The 24,482-nt window shown below is 40.5% G+C and overlaps 1 protein-coding gene across 3 annotated transcripts in view; it reads right to left on the bottom strand.

The window, feature by feature from the left end:
- Nucleotides 1–3,574: 3,574 nt before the first annotated feature.
- tafa5l (TAFA chemokine like family member 5, like) overlaps nucleotides 3,575–24,482 on the bottom strand; it is a 44,006-nt gene continuing 23,098 nt past the window's right edge. For all 3 annotated transcript variants that reach the window (XM_005730812.1, XM_005730813.1, XM_005730814.1), the window contains 3 exons: nucleotides 22,152–22,279; nucleotides 7,317–7,361; nucleotides 3,575–4,908 (listed from right to left, as the gene is read on the bottom strand). In XM_005730812.1, coding sequence (XP_005730869.1) covers nucleotides 7,338–7,361; nucleotides 22,152–22,279 — 152 coding nt within the window. In that variant the 3' untranslated portion in view covers nucleotides 3,575–4,908; nucleotides 7,317–7,337. The remainder of the gene's footprint in view (nucleotides 4,909–7,316; nucleotides 7,362–22,151; nucleotides 22,280–24,482) is intronic.

Genomic DNA, 24,482 nt, shown 5'->3' with positions numbered 1-24,482 from the left:
CCATTTATATGGATACACCGTAATAACATGGCAATGGTTGGTGATATTAAAGTCCTGTTTGTGGCACATTAGTATATGTGAGGGGGCAAACTCCTCAAGATGGGTGGTGACCATGGTGGCCATTTAGAAGTCGGCCATCTTGGATACATCTTTTGTTTTTTCAATAGGAAGAGGGCCATGTGACACATCAAACTTATTGGTAATGTCACAAGAAAAACAATGGTGTGCTTGGTTTCCAGTGTGGCCACCATGAATGGCCACCATGGTCACCACCCAGGATGAGGAGTTTGCCCCCTCACATATACTAATGTGCCACAAACAGGACTTTAATATCACCAACCATTCCCATGTTATTACGGTGTATCCATATAAATGGCCCACCCGGTATAATAAGTGACATCAGATTTTCTTCAAACCTTTATCACACTCAATTTTTCCCTTTAACAAATGCTAGATAATCATAAAGATTATGTAAAAGTCATATTTTTATAACATCAATATATGATAGAATCCACATTACAAAGAGTTTTTATTCTGTCACAGTAGCTTCCTGACAGCTCACTGTCTGGTGTAGTAAAGGTTTTCTGATATCCAGTGAAATACTGTGCTGTAATGTAGATGGAATGGAGGAAAAATACCACATTTGTTGATCCCGACAGAAGCCCACATCCAAAACCCTGAGACAGCAAGACATACAAGGAAAGTGGAAGGAAGCAGCAGGGACAGGCCTTGTTGAAAGGACATCTCTGAGTGGGAGTTGAGTGGGAATACTGGCTCAGTAGCATCCGCAGAAACCACATGCCTCAGTCTTTTTACAGTCAGGTGGAACACCTAATATTCTTGATGGTACTAATGCTACATCATGACCTAGAAATATCACTCGCAGTGAGCCAATAAGAAAAACAGTGCCAATTCATAAATCAATAATAGCAAGGCAAAGCATTTTACGAATACCTTACTTCCCCTTAATTTTACATTTCTTTAAGATTTCCTGGAAAGAACTCGGTCATTTGAGAGAATACAGCAGAGCCAGCTGACTCAGGAGGCAGAGTGGCGGCCTCCGCTGATCAGTCCACTGCTCCACTGGCCCGCATGTCAAACTGTCCATTACTGGTTGAATGAAGAACAAAGTTCTGTGTGTAGGCTGCAGTGTAAAATTTTTTGAGTGGCCAATAAGATTAGAAAAACACTAAATGAATTCCACCGTAGAGCCACAGTTGTATAGAGTTTAATTAGTTTTACAGTAATTAGCAGGAAAGGTGGGTCTTAAGAGAGATTTACAGTAGAAATCCGATGCATTTACACTCTCGTACTTTACTCTAAATATATACAGTATGGTAGACAAATTATCACCTAACTGGCTTTTGCTGTGACCAGTATATGCAAGGTCATGCTGGCTTAGCAGTTAATTAAAAATACTTACAAGCACTTACATTTAAAACTGCTTTTAGTTTCCCATTAATGAGGACTTTTTATAGACCTGTGAAAGAAAACAAAAGCCTCATGAAATTTATAAAACTTTTCAACCTTTTATACACAATGGGTTAAGTGGCTCTGAGCAATTAAATAACTAAATAGACATTAACATTTGGTAATTATATATTAAGCAGGGGTATAAGAGAGTATTAGTTCCTAAACAATGCCTTAGGGTTTCATATAGCCACACAGCTCTGAGTAAACTGTGACATAGAATAAATCAGATTAATATTTACTCTGCCTGTTTTAATTGTGAGAAGTATGGGAACATTTCTGATGCAATTATATGCAATTATAACTTGTAGCATTATATGTCAATATCCACTTGCCATATTGTGGAATAATACTAAAATAATAAAGACATAAGGCAACTTTTGTAAAGCGATATGTTATACAGTGAATAACTCGGTTATCTGTAATGAAATCTATTCTCTACAGTTACTTCAGGTATAGTATTACACAATGCATTCAATATTTTTTTTCGTTATTATCATAATTTATCTCACATACCGTTACTATGTCATTTTCAGACTCTGGGTTTTTTTTTCAGCTATTTTTTAAAATAAATGCTGTCTGAGAAATACAAACATAATATCTATATACATTACAGCCATGTGTTGCCGGGTAAAAATCTGTCATAAAGATGATATACCGCCTTAGAGAACCTTGTTGTTGCTTAGATGCTAGAAAGTGAAAGTAGCGGTCAAAATGCACAGCTTTTACTTTGAAGGTCCCAAAAAGTTGTATGATAGTGCACTGAAAACCTCCTTGAGAATATTTTGGTTACAGATGTGGCCAACAAGAATTTGTATACAAAACACCAACTTGTCTGCAAACAGTTGCCAACTACTTGCGAAGTGGTAGGGAAATTATAAAAAGGGCACAACCTAGAAATGGACACCACGTGCTGTCAAACTTAGCAAGTGTTCGCATCCATGTCCGGAATCTTCCATGAAAACTATGGGCGACTGTAGCAACGTGCTATTAACCAAAGCAACCACAAGGAGGGTTTTGTGGTAATGCCCTCTGTGAATGATTTCACCAAGTGACAGCCAGCAACCTCTCAACAACAATACACATATTTGCCTAGCAACTGGAGGCTGTCAAGGGGTCGAAAACCAGTCGCTAGCCCTGTGTGACTGGGACCATACCAGACTTACTTTGATGACATGTTCTAGCATAAATACTTGTCAGATTTGGACATTTTTCAGATGCAGAGCCAGAGGAGGTTTATGTATGTCCATCTGTTCTTATCTATCATTGAGTAAAATCCGTCAGTGTTACTGTCCTGCTTAGAGTCACTGCAGCAGCTCCTGCGCTGACAGTGAGGCAAAACAAAGGGACAATTTACTTACGGTGAGTGCCAACCATAGAAGTGATAAATAAAGGCAGCATGAAATCAAAGAAATGGGATCAGGTGGAAATTGGTATTTTCTCACAACACAGAAGACTGTGTACTGACCTGGAAAACACACGCACACACACACACACACACACACACACACACACACACACACACACACACACACACACACCAAATGCACAGTCCACAGCTTCTGGGAGCAGATGCTCTCTTTATATCCTCAAATGCATACATTAAGATGGAGATGTACAGGGCTTTGTAGTACAAAGAAATGAAAAAAGGGGAGCAAGGAGCAGGCACATTAACCGGAACACCTGTACATTATAATGCAACCAACTGCAATCACCCCTAGTAAAGTATCACCGTGGCGATTATTATTTTTGCAAATGGCTTGGAGAGATGTTATTCATCTGCAGACCGTAGCTCGATGTGTTTGGAATGTGTTTTATTTTTTATTTGTATTCTTTTGGAAAAATATTACTGGCGTTCACGTTATTGTGTCCACTTCTTCTGCTTCTCTCAGACTGATGCCTTTTGTGCTACTGCTCCTCTATAACTCCTTAGAGTAAGACCCATAGAACAAAAAATACATTAGTTGGATATATATATATATCAATATGTATGTATGTACATAATTTTAAATATATCAAGCATTTCTTGGCAAATAGCACATCTGGCCAGCCAAAACATTTCATATCAAAATATAGTCGGTTTAGACAAGGATTCGGAAATACATTTAATCACACATAAATCGATTTTAATTACAGAATTTTAACTTATGTGACAATACTGTTTCAATTTCAGTTTCAATTATATTTTATCCCCAATATAAATATTTCTATGTACTAAAGAAAAGACAAGAAGGAAGAAAGGAAAAGGCGAACCCAGAATTAAAATGAGATCCAACATCTGTAAAATCCCAAATGCTTCCTTTTTGCCAGATGGTGAGCTCTGGTCTGGGCGTGTCCCAAAAATATACAAGAGTATGAATAATGCATCGGATATGACTTATTTCACAGTGTATCTCTGGATGTTCCTACCCACTCACGCATACAGAAAAACATACACACACAAGCACACGTGTACTCACATATTCACACACGGACAGATGCAAACATGCACCCACACCCTTGCGCCCACGCAGACATACACACACACACACAGTATAGATCATTAAAACAAGCCAGGGGTCCACATCTGCTAAATGCTCCCAGTTGTGTGTACAAGATGTTCATTGACAAAAACTACTTTTCTAGTCTATGTTGGCACCACATAAAAAAAACCAAACAACATAAGGTATAAGCTAAGTCATCCAAAATGTCCACATTTCACCATCACGATCTCCATTCAGTGAGCAAAGACAGTCAACTCATCTGTCATCTCTTGTGTGACTTTCATGCTATTTCATAATATCCGTCCCGTTATGTGTATGCAGAGACATTGGCGGCTATGGCCTTGTAAAAATCTCACCTGGCCAAATGAGAGAAAGGTGTTAAAAGCTAGAATCCAACGGACAATATGGCCTGCCTCAACCTCTGTAAAGTCACGACTCGAGCAATGAACTGTCATTAAAGAAACTTGGCTGGAATATAACCTTGGATTGCTTCATGGCGGCGACTGTAAAGAAGATGAAGGGGCTGACTTTTGAAAGGCCTTGTGACAAGTCTAAATCAAGCCACAAAGGTATAAAAAGAATCTTCAAGGAGCTGTCCCCTGCAGATTGGGCAGTGGCAGACAAAAAGACAAAAAAAAGAAAGGCCTTCAGTGAATTTTCCACTGGTTGTTCTGGGGTTTCTCATAGGGATTTTGTTCCATGATTAGCCCATGAAGTTGGGTGTGATGAACGTTCAATGCTGATGTTGTTACCATGCTGCCCTCGTGGAGTTTTCAGACATTTCAGGTCTCTCACTGCGGTGACTGGAGATGTTATGGGTTATTTTATCTTTTATTTTTTTGTTATTGAAGGTCAGAGCCGATGTACGTTTTGGGAGCCTCATTGGTGAACGGACAAAATATCTTGGGTGTAATGACTGGCCTCGGTTTCTTTAGCAACATAGATGTCAATGAACCTGCAGCAGAAGAAAGAAAGACAAAGACAAACGTGAGACACTAACTGTGAAGTTAGATCGTTTCAGACATGCGCCTTGTTATGCAAATGTGCAGACGATTTTCTGTGTTGTGTAGCCTTTTGAATTTTATGTCAAATTCCAACATTTTCCATGGACCTAATGCTATCGCATTAACAGCAGCAGCACAAAGCAGCCTTTATTGTCGCTTTTGCCTGCTTGTGAAAAATTAACTTTTACTTTAGTAATCTAAATTAATTAGCAGATCCCTAGTGTAGTAGTTTACACACTTGCCTAACAAGCAAAAGATCCCCGGTTTAATCCCGAGAGGAGACACAAATCCCTTTGGGGTTGTGTCAGTAAGGGCATCCAGTGTAAAAATCTGCCAAATCAAACATGTGGAGCTACCTGCTGTGGTGACCCCTTGCGAATTAAGGGAGCAAGTCAAAAGCAGCTTTAATTAGATTATGGTTCCTGTGCACAGAGGAAAAGAAATAAACGCAGTCTTGTTTTTAATCATGTAACAACTAAATTAGCGTTTTCACTTCAGTAAAAAAAGAAAAAGAAAATGTGCCCTGATTTTTTTTTTTAGGGCATTCACTGCCTAACTGTGAGTATCAGAAACGCCTTTTCTTGGTGTCGCATTTTTGTCAGGGCCAAACTGCAGTCCTCATTATTTTTTTAATCAAAAACAAAACCAGTTTAGTTAACAACAAAAACAGCCAATATACAGATTCAAAGGTGTTAAAGGAAAAAAAACTGCAAGACCAGCACCACCACCCACCCACCGACTTCCCTCCTTCCACTTTAATTTTCATATTTTATCCATGTCAGCTCCAGAAAAACACTTTACATACAGAATATGAGCCAATTATGAATTTAACGAGAGACTCAAATTCAGGTCTTGTCATTCTTTGCCTGTGCATTGTCTGACATTATGAAAACAGGCATCAGGACTCTGCGTTAGGCACACTTCAACATTTGTTTTGTTAATTCCATCAAATAAATGACAAAATTAATGAGGAATGTATTAATAGAACGTCCCTCACACTCAACGGTGACTGATTTATGCTTTGACATCCATCACCATTGAAGCCTGTGAGGGAACAGGAAACACCTCATTTCCTGGATATAGTTACCTCTTTTCTTTTCTTTTGAAATCACTATTGCTTCCAGTGAATAAACACAGCACTGGTGTGACTCCACAGTTAATTATGCCACGTCTAAAAGGTAAAAAAAAAAATCTAATTATATGAGTTATGTGAAGAAATGGGTTCATATGTCATATATTCTTTTCTAGGTGGAATACGTTTCACCTGCGGTGAAATTCTGCAGTTAATGGCTTAATTTAGCCAATCATTTGATCAAAAAAACCATTTGAATGATAATAGAATTCTGCCATGAATATGTTATATGGATGAATCCATAAATGTTAATACATAAATGATTCAGGGTGACAGTGGACAAATGTGACACCCCAGGACTGACCACATAAATCATTCAGACACTTAAATATGAGTTGGCAAATCCACACAGAATTGCACAAATTCCCAGGGCTGGCAGATAAATATTTATGACGCCCCCAATTCCCCCCTTTCTCCCCGTCTTTGGTAATTGTGCGTGATTCATTTTGTTTTCTCAGTGGAAGAAGGAAAATCAATCTTAGAATATTGGCTATGAGACACACGGCATGCAGATTCCAAATGCCTGTTTTGTTTTGGGGTTTTTTTCTGTAGAATATAAAAGGTTCAGATATATTCAGTCAAGTTCTCCGATGAAGATTTCAGTTTAGTCGTTACTTCATTTCCGGAGGGAAGTTTCTGGATGTGAAGTAAACCTGAGTCAGGCTAACTTGCTACCCACTCCAGTTTACTTGCTGACTTTAAAACAAGTGGTACTGATTTAGAGGGATTTAAAGTATAATTCTTTTCTTTCTGTCTTTTGAATCTATTGTGAAATCTTTTGTAGCTTTCCTCTTGGTTACTAAAAACATTCTTCCATGTAGACATGCTTTCGATATATGTCCTGAGAGAAAACTGAACTTGAACTTGAACCTTGAAGTAGCCGCTCCCTTTGATGTAGCCACAGAGGGGCTCTTTACTTTCAGTTCTTATGCATTTCAAAAAACTGCCAATAACTCATTGCATTGTTACATCAAAGTGACTCGGAAATTGTCCCAGACCTGGACCTTTATTCAAGCTCGCCATTGAACACATACCTGGAAAATACACTATGAAATGCATTCGAGGCAGGGCCTCTCTTATTTGCTGCTTCTTTTCAAAGTTAGTATTTGTGCTTTCTACAAGATCCAACAATCAAAACATCCTTGGTTTCTTCAAATGAACTGGAAACAGGGTTATGCACTCAGCATGCAAATTATGCAAAATAGCAGATAATCACAAAACTCATACTTGCTGTTTTTCCTCTGCATCCTACGACGGCTCCTTGGGCAAAGGCTGGAAAAGAAGAAGCAGAAGGTCACTAAGGAAGAGAGGGCCGGCCTTCATTTTATTCAGTTTTCCCTCAGCTTACTGGCCTTAGACGCAGAGCAGCATATGTCCATTTAAAAGCACAGATGGCACATCTTCCAATTATATCTAAGGCGAGACGAAGGAAGCTGAAGGTTATTTTGTTCTCTACCAGATTTTATGACCTCCGAGGACACTGCTTCTCCCCTCAACCAGAAAATACGATCAAGTAATGGCCAACGCATCATCTGCATTAAAGAGCAGAGGACCTCTCTTTTCTTCCATCAGTGGCGTCACACTTTTTTTTTCATCACATTAGCTGTGAGGCAGGGTGATAAACAGTGTTCCACTTTATTTCTTTGTGAACGGAACTTCTTGCCGCCCACATTCATCTTAAGGAGGACACGACAACATGCTGTTTTCCGCTCGACCATAGGAGAGATACAGCTTCCTTGCTTTCTTAATATTGGTGAATGAGCCACTTTTGTGCAGATAATGACTCGGCTAATCATAATCAGAAAGCTAATGGTCTGTTTAGCCAATCAGAGGAGCTAAGGCGAGACGGCTGTCTGGGCTGTGCATTGGCATTCCCAGCAGCCGCTGCTTTCCCTTCGGCTGTGCCAGGCTCGCAGCACTAAGGCAGACTTGGTATTCCGCTGCCTGCTCGGCCGGTCCTTCTGTGATCTGTCTCTCTGTCTGTCTGACCAGCCGACTGGCCCCCGCGCTGTCGAAGAAATTCAGTCCTCTGAAGAGGCGCTGATCCATCACACCTCTCCAGCAGCATGTCATCTAAATGCTAAGTACTTCCACTGCATCTTTAAATCAAAACAAGAAAAGAAATGAGCACGGGAGGTGAGCGCTTGGAGGGGATAAAAGCTTATAAGGGCACAATAGAATCTACCAAGCAAACCCTTAGCTTTTTGATTACATTCATTTTCAAAGGAGAGGAAATGTGGGAAGGGAGAAACTGAGTGAATAAGCATGAGAGACCCTGTTATACTTTTAAATGTTCAAGGAATACAGGGAAGGCATGGTTTTTGCCCCTAAACAGTCCCTCAAAGAATATAATTTTGTTGTTTTAGTCCACTTCAAACATCATCATATATGTGCCCGAGCCACTCCCGCAATAAGGACTCCCTCCCGCTCCCCCATCTCCCCGTCTGAGCCCAAGTCTTTGCTATCGATTGGAGCGATTCCTGAAGTCAGGGCAAGTGCTGAGGCGGCAGAAGCGGCCGACACTATTAACTGCTCCTACTAATTAAAAGGGTAACAAGGTGAGTTTGGCCCCGCGGGACAACTGTGCAAGAGACGGAGCCGGCTGTTGGCCCGCCATGCACACCGGTAAACAGTGCTTAGCGCCTATGGTGTTTACAAGACAGAAATCCAAGGACATCGAAGACATATTCATCTCCCGCCGGCACAAGGGATGGGGGGAGATTTACAGATAAAGAGTGAGAGAGAGAGAGTATGCGCACTAACAAGCGCTTTGCTAATTGCTTATATTGCGGTGAAATTGAAACATTTGGACCTCGTCTCTGAGCTCGGGGTGCCCTCGTTTCATCATCACTTGTAAACACTGAGCACTGTGCATAAATGATAAAGTTTCCCAGTTCAAATGAGGTGTGCAGCACGGATCTTTGAGAGGGTGCCAGTGGAGACTGGCAACAAAAAAATAATAATATTAAGGGATTCAATTAACGTCGTTCCTTATCATCAACACAACATATTTTAGGATCAAAGTATTTTTGAGATACAGTATGCCTCGCATTACCCAAAATAAAATCATCAGCCAAGGTAGCATTGCAACTCACAGAAACCTCTGTAGCTGAGACGAAAAGCCACTGCAGGCACAGCAGACGGCTTGTTTGCTCAGTGCTCAAGGGGAAACAATGCAGAGGCTGCATATTTGGTGGCACTTCGAGCTGCAAAATTGTCACCAACAGCACAGCGTGCCATTGTAGAGAGAGGTGCTATGCTGCGCCATCACTGCAGTAAGTAAGAATCTTTCCCTAGGGGTCTCTCCTAACAAGTGGACTCCTGCACAGGACTTAGCTGGGTTCATCAACCGGAGCCTCAGAAAGGTCCCAGTCATAACAATTCACTGGAGCTTCTGCTGTTATTAGCCATAGCCAGAGCTTACTGAAGAACCTGGGTGGATGGTTCACATTCACCGTGTGAGCCTGATGTACTGAAGCATCAGAGCATCACACCCAGAGCTGCCTCAGAGGAAAAAACCTGATTAGTTTCCAAGCAGCATGTTCTGTTTGCTGCTTTATTTCTGATGTGCCATCTGCAGAAAAAAACCCCTCTATTTTTCAAATCTTCTAATTAAGTTTTGCTCTTTAAAGCAGGATTTAATGAATTCATACAAAGCAAGCTATAGCCACAAAATTGGCATGATCCGGAAGACTTGAACCATGTGCAAGTCTTCTGCAGAGAACACAGATTCATGTATTCACTAAATAAATGAAAACAAATTCAGAATTCATGTTCAGTGCAAAGTAGAACACAAATCAAGCGTATTTTAACAGCCTGTGTATTGATTTTGATGCTGTAAAGAAATTCATGAGGCCCCCAGAGAAAGATGATAAGACACATTTAAAGTTTCAAATGCTTTGCAAACAGGCCAGCTGGAATACAAAGTCTTTACCATCAGCTAAAACTTCACTAAGCCATTATATTGTGCTTTATATTAAAGTATTAAATGCAAGACTGAGTACATATACTGGTGAAAAAGTGTCAAAAATAAAAACTATATATTATATAGGTAGATGGTGCTGCATGCATTAATTACAATTAAAAACATATTAACAAATGTACTTGAAAAACAATGTTCTGTGCTACTAAATCAGCATTTGAGTAATTGTATTTGCTTTCTACCACTGGAAACAGGCCTGGGGTTTGTTTTGAGGATGACTACAGCATTTTAAATTAGATAGAAATGTTAGCTTGTAGCCGGGTGCATCATGGGGCTGCAGCACTGAACAATTTATTAAAAATACATACACTAAAGATCCAAAGGGCTCAAAAACATCCTAGCTTTGAAACGGGATGCTGCTGAGCCTGCATGTCCGGTCTACGCGAGAGCTTTTCTGCATCACTGTTACAAAAGAACCCCGTGTTGGTGCCCTTTGGCTTTGACAAATTTACACCAGACAAAACTCTGGAGGCAGGCAGAGTGCAGGCTAAAACACAAATGGCAGTTCAAAGCTTGCCAATGACAGAACTTCAAATAGGGGAGCCGGGTACAGTGTGCTGAAAGTGACAGCAGAAGGGACCGCATTCACTCTGGACTGGAAGGAGAAGGGGGCAACATGCGCCTGGCAAAGTCAAACTGACAAAAGAACTCTTTAATAGATAATGGCAGTACCAGAGGAGGCAAAAACAAAAACACAATGTGTTACTTTATTATAGCATGTAAATGAATACCACAGGAAACACTATAAACTGAGAATGTGATCATGAAGCGTCCTGCAGAATTCCTGCACAATAACACAACACCTATGATAACACAAATGGAAAAGGAAATGGAATGGTGGGAATATATTAGCTGTTTCTCTGTTTTCTGAACATCTCTATCAATCTAGCCTATTTCAATACATTTTCGGCATCTCTCCCCATGCTATCTGCTCAAGACTGATGATCGTGCCTCAGCGTGTGACAAACAGATGAGGAGAAACCAAAGAAGCACATTTTTCTTTTCCGCTTGATAAATAGAAGATCTGCAAATGAAACTGAAATAAATAGTATATTTGCTTATCAAGTGTAACCTCTGTGTACTATGCATTTGCTCGGCAGGGGCACCCGAGCGTTCGAACATCAGTCATTTTATAAATGTACATCCAAAGGCAAAGCAGCCCAGCTACAGTGTGTTATCCCCGATGATCCAGAGAGGGCCTGTCAGATACAATATGACAGGAGTACCGTCAATTCACAAGCAGAAATGGGTACGAAAGCCTGGAGGTGGGCCAGTAAAACATAAAAGCTAGACTCCATGCTCTTTTGTCTGATGTATGTATCAAAGAAACAACGGCGGCATGTTCCTGTCATTCGATTATGAGTGAATTAAAAAGAACAGTTTTATTAAATTACAGATTTCTTGTGGCAGACAGCAGTACTACTACAAAAGCAGTGAAAGTTAAACCCTGTTTCATTCAAGCGAGCACACTAGAATTGATTTCAACAGTTTGTTTTTGCATTATTGTTGGAATTTTACTTGCTGCTGCACAGAAATTAAATAATTTCGGCACTGAATGAGACTGAAAGCCAGCAGAGCAATGAAGGACATGGTGCACAGCATGCATATCTAATATCTGCAAATGTTCCAGGCCTGGTTTTTCAGTGCAGTTTGAAAATGCAAACATTTTTCTAATGACAACCAGTTTTGATTTTCTGAATCATTATTTTCTTTCTGTAATATACCCGAGACCATTTCCTCTTATTGGAAGAACATTTTACTGTATGTTTCCTTCTGAGCCTTTGGCACAAGCAGTTGCTATTAAAAAAATAACCTACTTTACTTCTCTTATTATGCATTTTATTTGGGCTAAACTAATGCTGCTGGTCACAGTGCTACAGCACCTAATCAAAGAGATTCCATCATCACAACCACCTTTATCTAAAGATGGTGCCCCACTGAGAGTGAGTCGGTTTGAAGAGATTCCAGAGGCGACAAAGAAGAAAACAAAAAAGAAATAATTTACATATCCTAAAAAAATACAATGAAATCATATAAAATACAAGTGCAAAGTTATATGCTAATGAAACTGCAAGTAAAACTAAACCAACACTGAAGGACCTCTTGAAATAGAGCTTTTATTCTCAGTAGGGCTAGTTGTTTTGATAAAGATTTAGCAACTAAAGCGATTATAAAGAGTTCTTATAAAAATGTAATTACATGTACAGATGAAAGACAGGCGGCTAATGTGAGCCTTCAGCACAGCAGCCAGCTCTGCAGCATTTACTTTACTTTTGAAAACGACTTTACCGAGTATTATGGCAGCTTGTGTGTTTGACACATATATACTCATTTTTTTCTACAGAGACAGCACTTCACTATAATATATCAAAACAGCCACTGTTTTTGGTTTGTTCTTGTTCTTATTCTTTGTGTTATTATTGCTTCAGAGACAGCTATGACATTTTTAAAGAAGGCTACACTTACACTTGTCTTGGTTTATTAATTATTTTAAAAAAGAAAAAATGCTTCTATGTTCTTCTTACTGTGAATCCTATCAAGACCAAGAGACATCAAGGTGTTGGGACATCTCTCAGTACTTCCTGACCTTCACACTTTGTCTGTAACACCTAGTCGTTGCCTCCAACTGAAGACAGAAATCTCAGCTCAGCTCATAACTGCGCAGCCACATTGAATATCACTGTAATTTTAGGAACCTCATACCCTAAAACAGGATAGTGTGACAGTGTATGATCAAGTGAATAAGTAATCACTCAGCCGTAGAGACCATATGACAACCATCAGTTGAGAGGGAAAAAATGAGTAATCCTCAACTAGAAAATCTCGAAATGTTCAAATGCGTGGCTTGCTAGCAGATAGCAGTTTGCACGGAACATGCCACCTTGTCTGCAAATAGTAAACAGCTGCTCTCTGAGCATTAGTAAAATTGTGAAAAACAAGATGCAAAGCAGAAATAGACTGCAAAGCAGCTTTGAGGCACAGCTTTTACTGTGAAGGAGAAATGTTCTCTGTTATCATATGAGTTGGTGTCTATCATGCAAACTACAAGCAACCGCTCTAATCTCCAAGCAAGCAAATCAATGATAAGGAGATTCTTGCTATAGCATGAACAGGTCGAAAATCGGTCAGACATTTTTCCCTCATGTCCAGTATGGTAGTCAAAGGAGTCCAATATGGTGGGCTAATTAGCTAACTGAAACTAGTTAGCTAAATATGCTGGAAGCATGCTCACCAAACTTTCAACTGCTCAGCAAGTCATGTTAGCCCGTATGCTAGAAAATACATTCAGTCCAGTGGTTTAGACTAGTTGAGGGGAAAGCTTGAAGCTAGCTACATGTAGCAGCTTACTTGTAACCTACCTGCTAATTGCATAACTTGGATACTACTCTCAGTTTTGGTGATCTATGAGCATTTCTGGCTGTGGTGTATGACAAGCTGACTTAAAATAAAACACACTCTCTCTCACACAGTGCCCATAGAAAAAGTGTGTTATAACTGTATCATAATAATTCTGGGACAAGAATGAGGGTCTGTGGCACAGGAGAATGATATTTATCTGACTTTAGCTCCACCTGTTATTAGGATAATTCATTTTTGGTGGTTATCGTGAGATTTATCATGTATATCATGTTCTACCTGTAGGGCTGAGATAATACCACCTGCTTCTCATGTTATTTGAATAATTAAGTGTTATAAATGAAATCAAACACACTCGGTAGAATTATATTCACTGGAAAGGTGAAACAATGACTGCAGTGTTAGTTTTCACCAGCTGTTTGGAAAAATAGAACACCATTTGAGATAGATGACATGCTTTGACATTTTTTGGCAGTGCACCTGAGGCTCAGTTGTACTGTTTTTTTGTTGTTCCTATTTGGACACAACATCCTTTTCTAGCCTCTTACGCTAATGATTCCAAGCCATACAGAGAACTGTCATCTCTACCGCAGGTCTCCAACCTCACCAACTAATCAACAATTTATTTCAAGAAGCTGCAGAGAAATAGTTGTGTCCCTGACAGAGCCTGGGAGTGTGTTGGGCTGCCTTTGAGAAGCAAACTCATTAGAAGTCTGTCTCTGGTCAGATGGGCTGCCAGCACAGCAGTGACCATGGTGACACGTGACTTGGCTGCCTGGTCCTTTGTCGTAGACACTGAAGCCTTTATAACTGAGGTGCTAGCAAGTGTTACATAACGACACTGTGGAACTACATCATCTGTCCATGTAATTTTCTCACTTCTTATGAAAGAAGTGAGATTTTCATAACTCCTTCATAACTGGACAGGAACATTTGAACTGACACAGTGCCAAAAATCTAGTTTTATCTGTTTGTTTTGCCCTTTGGTGTCATATTTGGAATGTTTTCTAGCCAAACACCTGTTTTTCTTTGCTCTATTTCTCATAAAGGCACACCTTTTACTTATTCCTTCCTGTACAAATCAAGATTTTTGTGTCATGGCATCCTTTCAAAAAGCCGGCAATGCTAACTGGCTATGATGTCTTTATGTTTACAGCAACACTGGCAGGACTACACAGACTGCGCTGGCTTTTTTTTTTTTTACCATGGCTGATGCTGGAACAAAGAGCACATAGCTGGAGGAGGGCCACCAGAGCAGAAAAAAAGAGAAAATGCTAAAAAAAAACATGCAAGCTTCTCTGACCTACTGGGTCACTCAGTGTGTGTACGTCTGTGCGTATCCTGTTCATTTTGTAACCCTCCTCATTTTGCCAAAAAATGCCCAACTACGACTGGTCGAATCCCCTCCAGGCCACACACTAGCCCAGCAATGGCATTTGTTGTGTGGGTGTATGAAGATTTTTGGGGTATTTTTTTCCCACCAACCATCGAGTTATTGTCTGTGGGTCGAAATGCGCACGAGTCTGCAGTCTGACTATGATCAAATCAGGATTTCAAGTACTTACATTTCATACTTTAAGCTCCCGCTAGCCTGTGAAGTAACAATATTCAGGAAAATAGTCCTATCTTTTTTTTTCCGCACTGAAGAAGCATTTCTGATATGCAGAATTTCAATTTGAGCCCATCACTTTGCAAACGCAAAGCATTAGCAAAGGCTGATATTAGAGCTCAGTAGTGCTCTCAACAGAGCTCTCGCCAAGCAGAGAGCAAGTGATGCAATCTCACAAGCCTCTCACTTGCCTAAAAGGAGTAAAACTAATTTCACTGTCCTAAATTCTCCCTGGCTGTCTTGTCAATTTTCCACCTTATGAACATTTCCAGCTTCCGTTCAATAGCACAGACCCCGGCATGCAACTGTGCTCTTGTGTAACCCCGCAATTTAAATCCACCCCCCACCCCCCCCGTGTCCCCGTCAAGTGTATGAAACCAACCTCATAACACCCCACCCCAGCCCTCCTGAATTGCGCTTTCCACCTTGGAGAATATCATATGTAGACCTTTCAGCAGCTCACTAGTGAAGACAAATTGCAAGCTTGTTTGGAGGGGCCTCTAGAGAGTGATTCATATTAATGGCTAGCTGGCAGTGGAGAGCGGGCTGCATATGCAAACTCCATTAGCAGGTTAGGCTGGAGTGTGTGACCTGGCAGTGCCACCATGAGCTGCACTCACAAGAGGGCGGGCGGTAAGGAGGAGGCTGAGGTGATGGGAGGTGGTTGTGTTTATAAAGAGCTGCAGGTGCAGTGACATGTGTCTAATATGGGAGTGTCTATATATTGCAGTAAAACTGACAAATCACTTAATTAATGTGTGTTACAATAGTTAGACTTTTTTTAAGGTTTTATTATACCTGTGACGCTGACACTGCAACTCCAAAAAATGCATCACGTACAGTCAGCATATAAAAGTGCAATAATTTTTTAATTAAAGTCGACAGTCTACACTGCTGAAGCAAACAAAGAGTTTCTCAAGGCAAAGAAATTTTCCATGACAGCATCAGCCACCTGATCTCAACCCAACGGAGCACGTTTTTCAGTTACTGAAGGTAAAAAGACGCACAATCAAGCAGCAACAGCAGCTACATAAAGACCTGGCAGGTTATCACAAGGGAGGAAACACTCCATGGGCTTTAGACATCAGTCAGTCATTGCCTGCAAAGGATTTTCAATCCAAGTATTAAAAACAATCTTTATATTTTTTTTGTTTGTCCAGTTTCTTTTGAGACTTTGAAAATGGCTAGGCGGCTGGCAGGGTGTATTTAAAATGGCTGTTAATGGTTCTTAACGGTTAATGTAATACTTTTGTTAAACCCCTTGAATTAAAGCTTTTAAGCTGAAAGCCACTGTGTGTGTACAGCCGCAAAATTCCTGTCATCCAGGCACTGTATATGGAGCATTAGTGCACAGATTTGTGCATTTTCTTTTATATCACAAGATTCTTTCAACATTATCATTATTATTAATAATAAATAATTATATAATGCATGAGGATATACACATATATATATTCTCTTTAGATACTGTATTTGAGGTAAAGAACAAAGACCTCAACAACTAATGAAACATACTAACATTTTTAACATCTAGTTGCCCCAAAAATGTCAAGTATTGAAAGTAGGGAAGGCCATGGGGTTGTTAAAATAAAAAGAGTTTATCCTCATGGGAGCACTAGTGTGCAGCATCAAATTAATGGCAATTTGCCTGTTTGATTAGATTTCTGGTATGCAGAGTTTGTATTTTGGCCTGAGGGTGGCTCATGTCCAGAATAGATTATAAAATGTATTATCTACATTCGGGCCTGATATTTGAACTAGAGGAAAGGTCACAGCGTACACACACACACACACACACACACACACACAAAAGTCCTATTCTTTTTGAGGACTGTGTAGATTCATATTAAAAAAAAGAGTTTCCAGTGTTGACCTGCACAGTTCATTATTTGACATCAGTCAAATAATTGTTGAGATGTCTCTGTCTGGGCGAAAGTGATAGGCTGACAGGTTGACGTCTCCATTGTCAAAACTCCACCCAGAGAGATTTTATTAAATTCTCTTCCTTTCATTAATGAAAGCAGCACTCCATAGAAACTAGCTTGAGCTGGTTGTAGGGCTGCCACAAACAATTATTTTGATAGTCGACTAGTCACCGATTATTATTGCGATTAGTCGACTAATCAGATCATGCCTCCATTGGATGTACAGCTACAGCTTATTGCACCAGCAGCATCTGCTCTTATATAACTATCATTAGCTTACAGCTTTAAGTGTTTAAGGTCTGTGCTAACTAAAACTAAAGACGATGAAAGATGCTGCTGCACAGAAATTAAAAGATGATAGTTTATTAAATTTCAATGAAATTTGCAGATTGTTTCGGTGAAGTTTAATAAACTCCTTGCTATATTCGCCAGCATCTCACACTTCTGATAATCAGCTGTCTGCTTGACGTTTATTCAGCTTTGTAAAAACTATAACTTTAATCTTAGCCAAACCGATTTACTCAGCAACAAATAAAATACTAAAAAATGTGACTTATATATGTTTAACCTGACTAGCGAAAGACGGCGGTGGGTTTGAAAACGATTTGCCGGGAGTCCGGTGTTCTCACGGGCTCTAGTGAGCCTTGCCCCCGGGCTAGCTATCGAGCTGGTGGGTAACAGACGTCTCCGAAAACGTCGGAGCGCTTTTGAAAATATGTGGTGTCTTGATAAACTGAGCAGATATTTGAGGTTTACACAGCTACATTCGCACCTAAAAATATTTTAAACGTTTATTTTGTGACCCAGAAAGAATAATAAGAGTAATAGAATAATATTAAAACTAACTAGCTGCCGCCATTGTTGGAAACTGAGCTGGGCTGCGCTATGAATTCTGGGACAAAGCTTCTTCTTCTTCAGGGTTTAACGGCAGCTGGCATCCTTGTACATGCAGTGCTGCCATCTTCTGTTTCAGTCCGTTATTACACTCTTAAATCCTACTACTTATTCCTGCTTCTTTTGTGATCTTACGATGCGTCGACTATTAAATCAGTCGTCGACGATTTTGATAGTCGACGTAATCGTGACTAGTCGACTAATCGTGGCAGCCCTAGCTGGCTGACTGAATTCATATAGATTTGATAAGTTATTAGAAAGAGATTTCATACTGGACTTAGATATGAAAAAGAAAAAACGTCGGCTTCAATGTATAATTATTCTAACCACATTGTCTTTTATTGGATGCATGGCTTTCTGCATAATTTGTCACCATCAGGTAGATTTGTCACTTTGTTGTATCTGCTAGCTCCACCTACATCAAACCTGTGCACCTCAGCATGAATAAAGAGCCATTATCAGCTTTCAGAAAACCACACTCCCCGAATGCCAGTGTGTAATATGATTATTAACCACGTGAAGACAGATTGTCTCACAATTAAAACCTCCTCTCTGCACTCTCCTTCTCCCAGATACTTGCAGATGTGGACAGACAGAGCTTGGCCGGAGGCCGAGAAGCAGCCAAGTCCTCCATCCTGTTCTCTCTCTTCATCCTTCTATCCCCCCTCCAGCCTGATCAATCCTCTTTATAGATTTCTCATTTTCATTTATCTTCCAGAATGTGCTTTCCTCCCATTTTAGGTCTTACAACAAATACCTCTTGATACCTCCTCTTTTCTACTGCCAAATCCTTCCTATCCCTGCCCCCTCAAAAATACATAACAGAAAAAAACAAACAAGCAACCCCCCCCCCCCCCCCCCCAAAAAAAAGAAACCCACTGACATCACTTCAGATTAACTTCTTCAACAAAAATCTGCTCAGCAACAGCTAATTAAGAATGTGCAGAGGAACACATCATTTGCATTTTTTGTATATGTATGTACAAAAAGCAAAACACTAACCTAAGTGTGCTGTCAGGATACATTACAGCACGGCGGGAATGCATGCGTGAAATCTGTCACAGCTGCCCAGGGCTGCTGGACGGAGGAGGCAGAGGAGCGAACAAGATGAAGAGACATCAAATGAGAGAGATAAGAGAGAGTGAAAATCAACAGAGCCGGTCAGAGGCTGACCTTTGGCCTTGTACCTGACGGGAAGGACAGCGGTCTCTCCTGCTCTGTCCATCTTGTCATCTCTTGCTGACAACACCAAGCTGTTTCACTTGCACTGCCTCTGTAAGTTATACCCCTCTGTTTCTTTCTGTTGACATAATCTTACCTGAGGCAGATATCAGGCAGGTAAAAAATGTATTCACTCTACTGGCATGAAGGTACAATCAAAATAGTGTTTGTCCATAAATATGAGCCTACTTCTTTGTATTGAGCCACTTACAGTTATTTAAAAGATCCAATGAACTCATGTATGTTCTGTTGAAAGGAGATAGCTTAAAGGACATGGTATTCCACAGATATATACAAACTGGCACTTTGGCATTGGCGCTGTGACACAATGGGTTTATGCCAACATTGAGATTGGTCTCAGTTCCAATTTGTTGCGCATGGATGCTTGCACAGGACCTCTCGGTCTCATATTTGATCGTACTTTCACTGCAAATCCTTTTCCTACATGCAGAACTGAAGTCCTGAGTCCAAAGCAAGGTTTTTTAGATTGATACTCACTGACAGAAATTATGTTTTTATTCATTAAAAAAAGACTATTTTTCAGTGATTGTGTGTATTCAGTTTGTTTTGATATTTACCAAGACGAAGCAACTGGTATAAAGTTTAAGATCTGGAGTTAAAAACAAAAAATCCTGTTTTCATCCGAAGCATTGTCAAGAGATGCTAAGCATTTCTAGATATCTCATGCTACATTAGGCAACAACACTAGCTGGAGACTGCTGCAGCCAGAATTCTGCCAATCATGTGCAAAGAGCTTGATGATCTTGTCGCCTTTGAAAAAAGGGAATAGGTCTGCAACCATTTCCAGTCTGTCTAAAAGGGTTGCACTTGACTAACTCAGATGGATAGCAATATGTTGGGAATCCATCTGCATTTTTAAATTTAATGGCAATTATTTGCACATCTTCACTCTGAGAATGATTGAGAGTCCGAGGGAATGAGACAGACAGCGGTTGTTTGGAGACAGGTTGTCTCTCCCCAGGCAACCTGCGCAATCCCCTTGTGATCATAAGCGATCACCCAGAGGTTGAGAGGGTTGCACGTTCAACCTTTGGGTCACTGCAATTGTTTTTTTAATTGACAACAACCACCAGTTTTTCCTACTGGCAAGAAGGTTGCTGTCCTATTTTTCCGCTAGTATGACTGAGCCATTAATATGCCCAAAATATGTGACAAAAGCTCCAGTCTCTTGGCTAACAAATAAACTTTTTTCTCTCCACCGCCGTAGATTTTATCATGCATTGGCAGATTGTTAGGCCTCGGTGTCTGATACTGCTGCAGCTGATGCCAGAAGACAACTTGTGCAGATTTCTGTGACAGATCTGCACAATCTGTATTTGACACCCTGGGAATGACAGCGAAAAGCCGAGCAAGCAAGGTAACACTGGTAAATGCAAAAAGGTGGTGCAGAAATAAAATTTGAAGGGTTATAAAGTCTGAGCCAGTTGGCTCAGAGATTTAATGGCCACAGTTTGGCTCTTTGCTGTTCAAGGAGCAGATGACTAAAAAGAAACTTGTCCAGCCGAGCTTGTCACCAACAGTCGTTAGGCCCTCTTCAAAATTTTCATGAACGTGGGAAGCGCAAACCATTCTAAACAAAAGTATAGAGGACATGCCAGCAGTATAACTGGGATCGGCTGACGTTTTTTGGAGGAAGTGTATTTGTTTCCATGACTTGTCAAAGAAAGGTTATCAACACCATATCTCCACAAGTCATAGCAGGAAGGTGGCCACCTGCTAAGAGAAATGCATTACATTGAATTGTACAGAAAGAATACAAAATTGCTCCATTTTCATGGAGCATAGAGCTGCATAGTGTGAAATTGCCAAGAGATATAGTGTGAAGCACACAGTGACAGAGAGACCTGTATCCATGGTGACTCTAATGTTCACTAAACAAGCAGTAATGTCTGGAGGGTAGATATTTTTCTTTATTCTTTGCTTTCAAACGCATTCATAATGATTATTCTTTTGCATTGATACAAAAAATATATGAAGTTAACCCTCGTGGAGACTAGCAATGCTCCTTGTGCATTGTTTCGCTGCTTAATCAAATGAGAATTAATCAGTGCTCAGTAAGCGATGCAGCACTGGCAGCTCTGAGGCATTGGATGCACTGTGAGAGGAGCCTACAGAGGACCAGATGACACCATATTGAGGGTTTTAAAAATTCAACATGTTTTGCATTCGTTTAAATCTCTAACAAAGTCAGAGAGAGGTCAGACACTAATGTTATCTGTCTGCACACTGCCTAATGCTTTGGTCAACATTTTTACATACTACATATATCTGTCTTGCATTTGCATTTGCAGATGTTTTCCATCAGCTTCCACCTTCTCCATAAAAACACAAAGACAGAATAATAACTACAGTTCCTAGCTCGTGATTTGGTGTCAGATTCAGATTTGACTGGCTTCAAATGATTTGTTTTAGCTTTGGGAGGAGATGACTGAGTCTTGGCTAGTGTGTTTAAGCCATTCTGTAAAATAATCCAGGATGTAGGAAAAAGAAAGTTTTCCACAAGTAGCCCGGGTAATATGGTACACTGCTTGCTTTCAGTGCAAATGTGATACAGCACAGGGCTGATGCAGCAGCTCTGTAGCTGAACATCTTATACTTAGGAGCTGCAGATCAGTAAAAACTAATGATGATTTCACTAATTTCATGAGATTTTCTTCCTATGCACTTGCCAACACATCTTTGCACCACTATTACTGTATATGCTACAGATTCAGGCTTCAGTGTTTCAAAAGTTTGAATTACCAAAATTCAAAACTCCTGTAAAAGTGTAAAACAAACCAGACTGAGGCCTAAAGATATCTAAAAAAATCTTCAAAGTTTGATCCCACAGAGAGCAGTGCTGCATGAATTTTCTGGCATCTTTGTTCCACTATTGATGCAGTGTTTGAAACCTGGATGCTGACCTGCTGTTTGACTGAAATATACTCCCTGTAGCCCAGGGCTCAGGCTTCACCTGACACTATCGGCTGGCGGGGGTTCGCTCATGCTGAAAATGTAGGCGCATTGCTGTTATGTGCATATGGCGTATATTAATGTCACGTCTAGTAAATTACCGTGACGGTCTTGATGCGACCACTGCCCCTGGTGCAGGTCCAGCCGGATCGGTTGAACAGGAGGCTGCAGACCTCCCCCTCCATGCAGGGAGCCATCTCACACCACTGACGGCTGCGAACAATTCGTGCTGGAAGGCAAAGAAAGACATCAGGTCAAAGAGGTAAATTAGACAGAGAGACAGATTCACAGAGCGAGAGAGAAAAACTGCAGAAAAAGTCAACTTTTTTTCCCCCATAATAAACAAATCTGTTGTTTTTATGCTCACCAGACACAAAGGTAACCTTATACGTTGATGTCTCTAAAAGCCTGTAGTATTTTAATGAGGTTCTTGTTGAACTAGCATGTCAGAATTGCCTGTGGTAGTAACCTTTACAGGCCAGCTGGCGGTCCATAAATTACTCTCTTGCTAATGCAAGCTTTCACTGCAACTGCACAGAAAGATTGCTTACCCCCCTCTTCCCGTTTTGACATTTTTTTCTTGGTGGAAATTAAAACATAATAATGTTTCATTTGTTTAAGCTAAATTATACTCTGAGAAGTTGAGTCCAGCTACAGCTTGGCCATAAATTTGATCCTGTTACAAAATGCACACATCTTCATTTTTCTTGGCATCATCAGAGAGCAGATGAATCCATCTTTTTCCCCCACTGAGGTCCTAATTAGCTGGAGGCTGTGGTGGTGGTGGCATATCTCCATTGTGTTTTACAGGTGTAGCCACAATTTAGGCGATTATTTGTTTTTAGCCTGCCTACCTAAAGAGATCATAGCTTTTATACACTGGAGATCATTGTGGCCATATTAGAACGTGACAAATGACATGACTGAAAATTGGTCAAAAAACACACAAAACGCAGATTGTAATAACAGACAGGGGGCCTTTTTCAAAAATTATTATATATTATATATATTTTTGTTTTTTACATGTGTCTTGTTGTCCAGTAACTGTGGGAGGAGAAAACTGTGTTCCTTTAGCATGGACAAATGCATTAGTAAAATTGATGCAGCAGCACCATGGGTTTTTCAGTCTACACATTCTTCTTGTCAAAACCTGATGCCAACAAACCCACAATGCAAATTGAACATTAACAGATCAGTGACAGATTGGGAATTGTTGAGGCGGCGAAGGTGAATAATAGAAGGAAATGGATTGCAGATGTCTGGTTAGACCGCTTTTTTATTTTTATTTTATTTTTTGTTGCACTCAGCACCCCCAGATTTACACTTTCAAACTTGCAGTCTTAAGCCCCAATGGACAGTGACATTATTTGAGCACTTCTAGCAGGTTTTACTCAAAATAAACCACAAACAACACAGTAAACCCACTTATGGAGGCATTTGGCCAACATGTTAGTGGCAGGCTAGCAGCTGTAATTTGGTTTTAGGCCCTCGCAAATGTCAAATGTATTATTTCTGATGTCAGTATTGCTATGGCGCTGGACTTATTGTTTTTAGACTTTATGCAGTTGTGACACAAATGACAGCTGCAGGGGTCTGTAAACCTTAAATTCATTTTCAGTAGCATTTTATAGATAGATTAGAGAGAGGAGATTACATATCAGAAAGGCAATCAAAAACAAGCCTTTCTCCAGTCTTCTTAAAGTTATTTGTTGGCAGAAGACGTCAGGCTGTCACAGCGTAACCAAGTGATGCTCCCATTCTCCCGCTGCAGCCTGACTGCATGACATTGAATTAACATTCGCCTGTCGTCGAGGTTGATAAGCACTGATTGTTCTTTACACAGCGTGCTAAAGCAACACTGAAAGGTTATCAGCTCTCTGCGGACCTGGCTGGGGCCACCGCTCCTGCCTACCCACGATCCCCCGGGGCAGCACATTGTGGAACGAGGTAACATGGTGGGCAAATTGAAAGAGAGGAACTACAATTCGCTGAATGTCCGGAGGAGAGCTGATGGTGGAACCGAGAGGGGAGCCGCAGAAGGGGAAGAGTAAAGAGGTGCGGAAAGGGAGGCCTTGTGACATTTTGCTGTGAGGTATTCCTGTCCAGGCCTTGTTAACGCTCTGAAATTGGTCTTTGGAGTGTCAGACCCCAACTGCTAGTCTGCAATAAAGATCTGCTGTCTTGTGGTATTTATCAAGCTGGCCGAATAGCACCCTCATGTATGTAACGCGGCACACACAATCACTGCTGTGTAAATACAAAGCCATTCTCCCTCAGCAAATAATGGATATTATTTACTCATCGTGGAAGGAGCTGTGCTTTTTTAAGCCTGCTCTCATAGTGTTGCCATGCAGCCAGGGAGAGACAGCAGTTCAACGAAACAATACATAAACCTGTCGTCGCATCGTACAGAACGAGCTTAAGAAGATAGT

The sequence above is a fragment of the Pundamilia nyererei genome, unplaced genomic scaffold, assembly GCF_000239375.1.
Source record: "Pundamilia nyererei isolate P.nyererei 1_Seehausen unplaced genomic scaffold, PunNye1.0 scaffold00039, whole genome shotgun sequence".
In the NCBI taxonomy this organism is placed as follows: domain Eukaryota; kingdom Metazoa; phylum Chordata; class Actinopteri; order Cichliformes; family Cichlidae; genus Pundamilia; species Pundamilia nyererei.
This window is presented reverse-complemented; position numbering and strand designations above follow the sequence as displayed.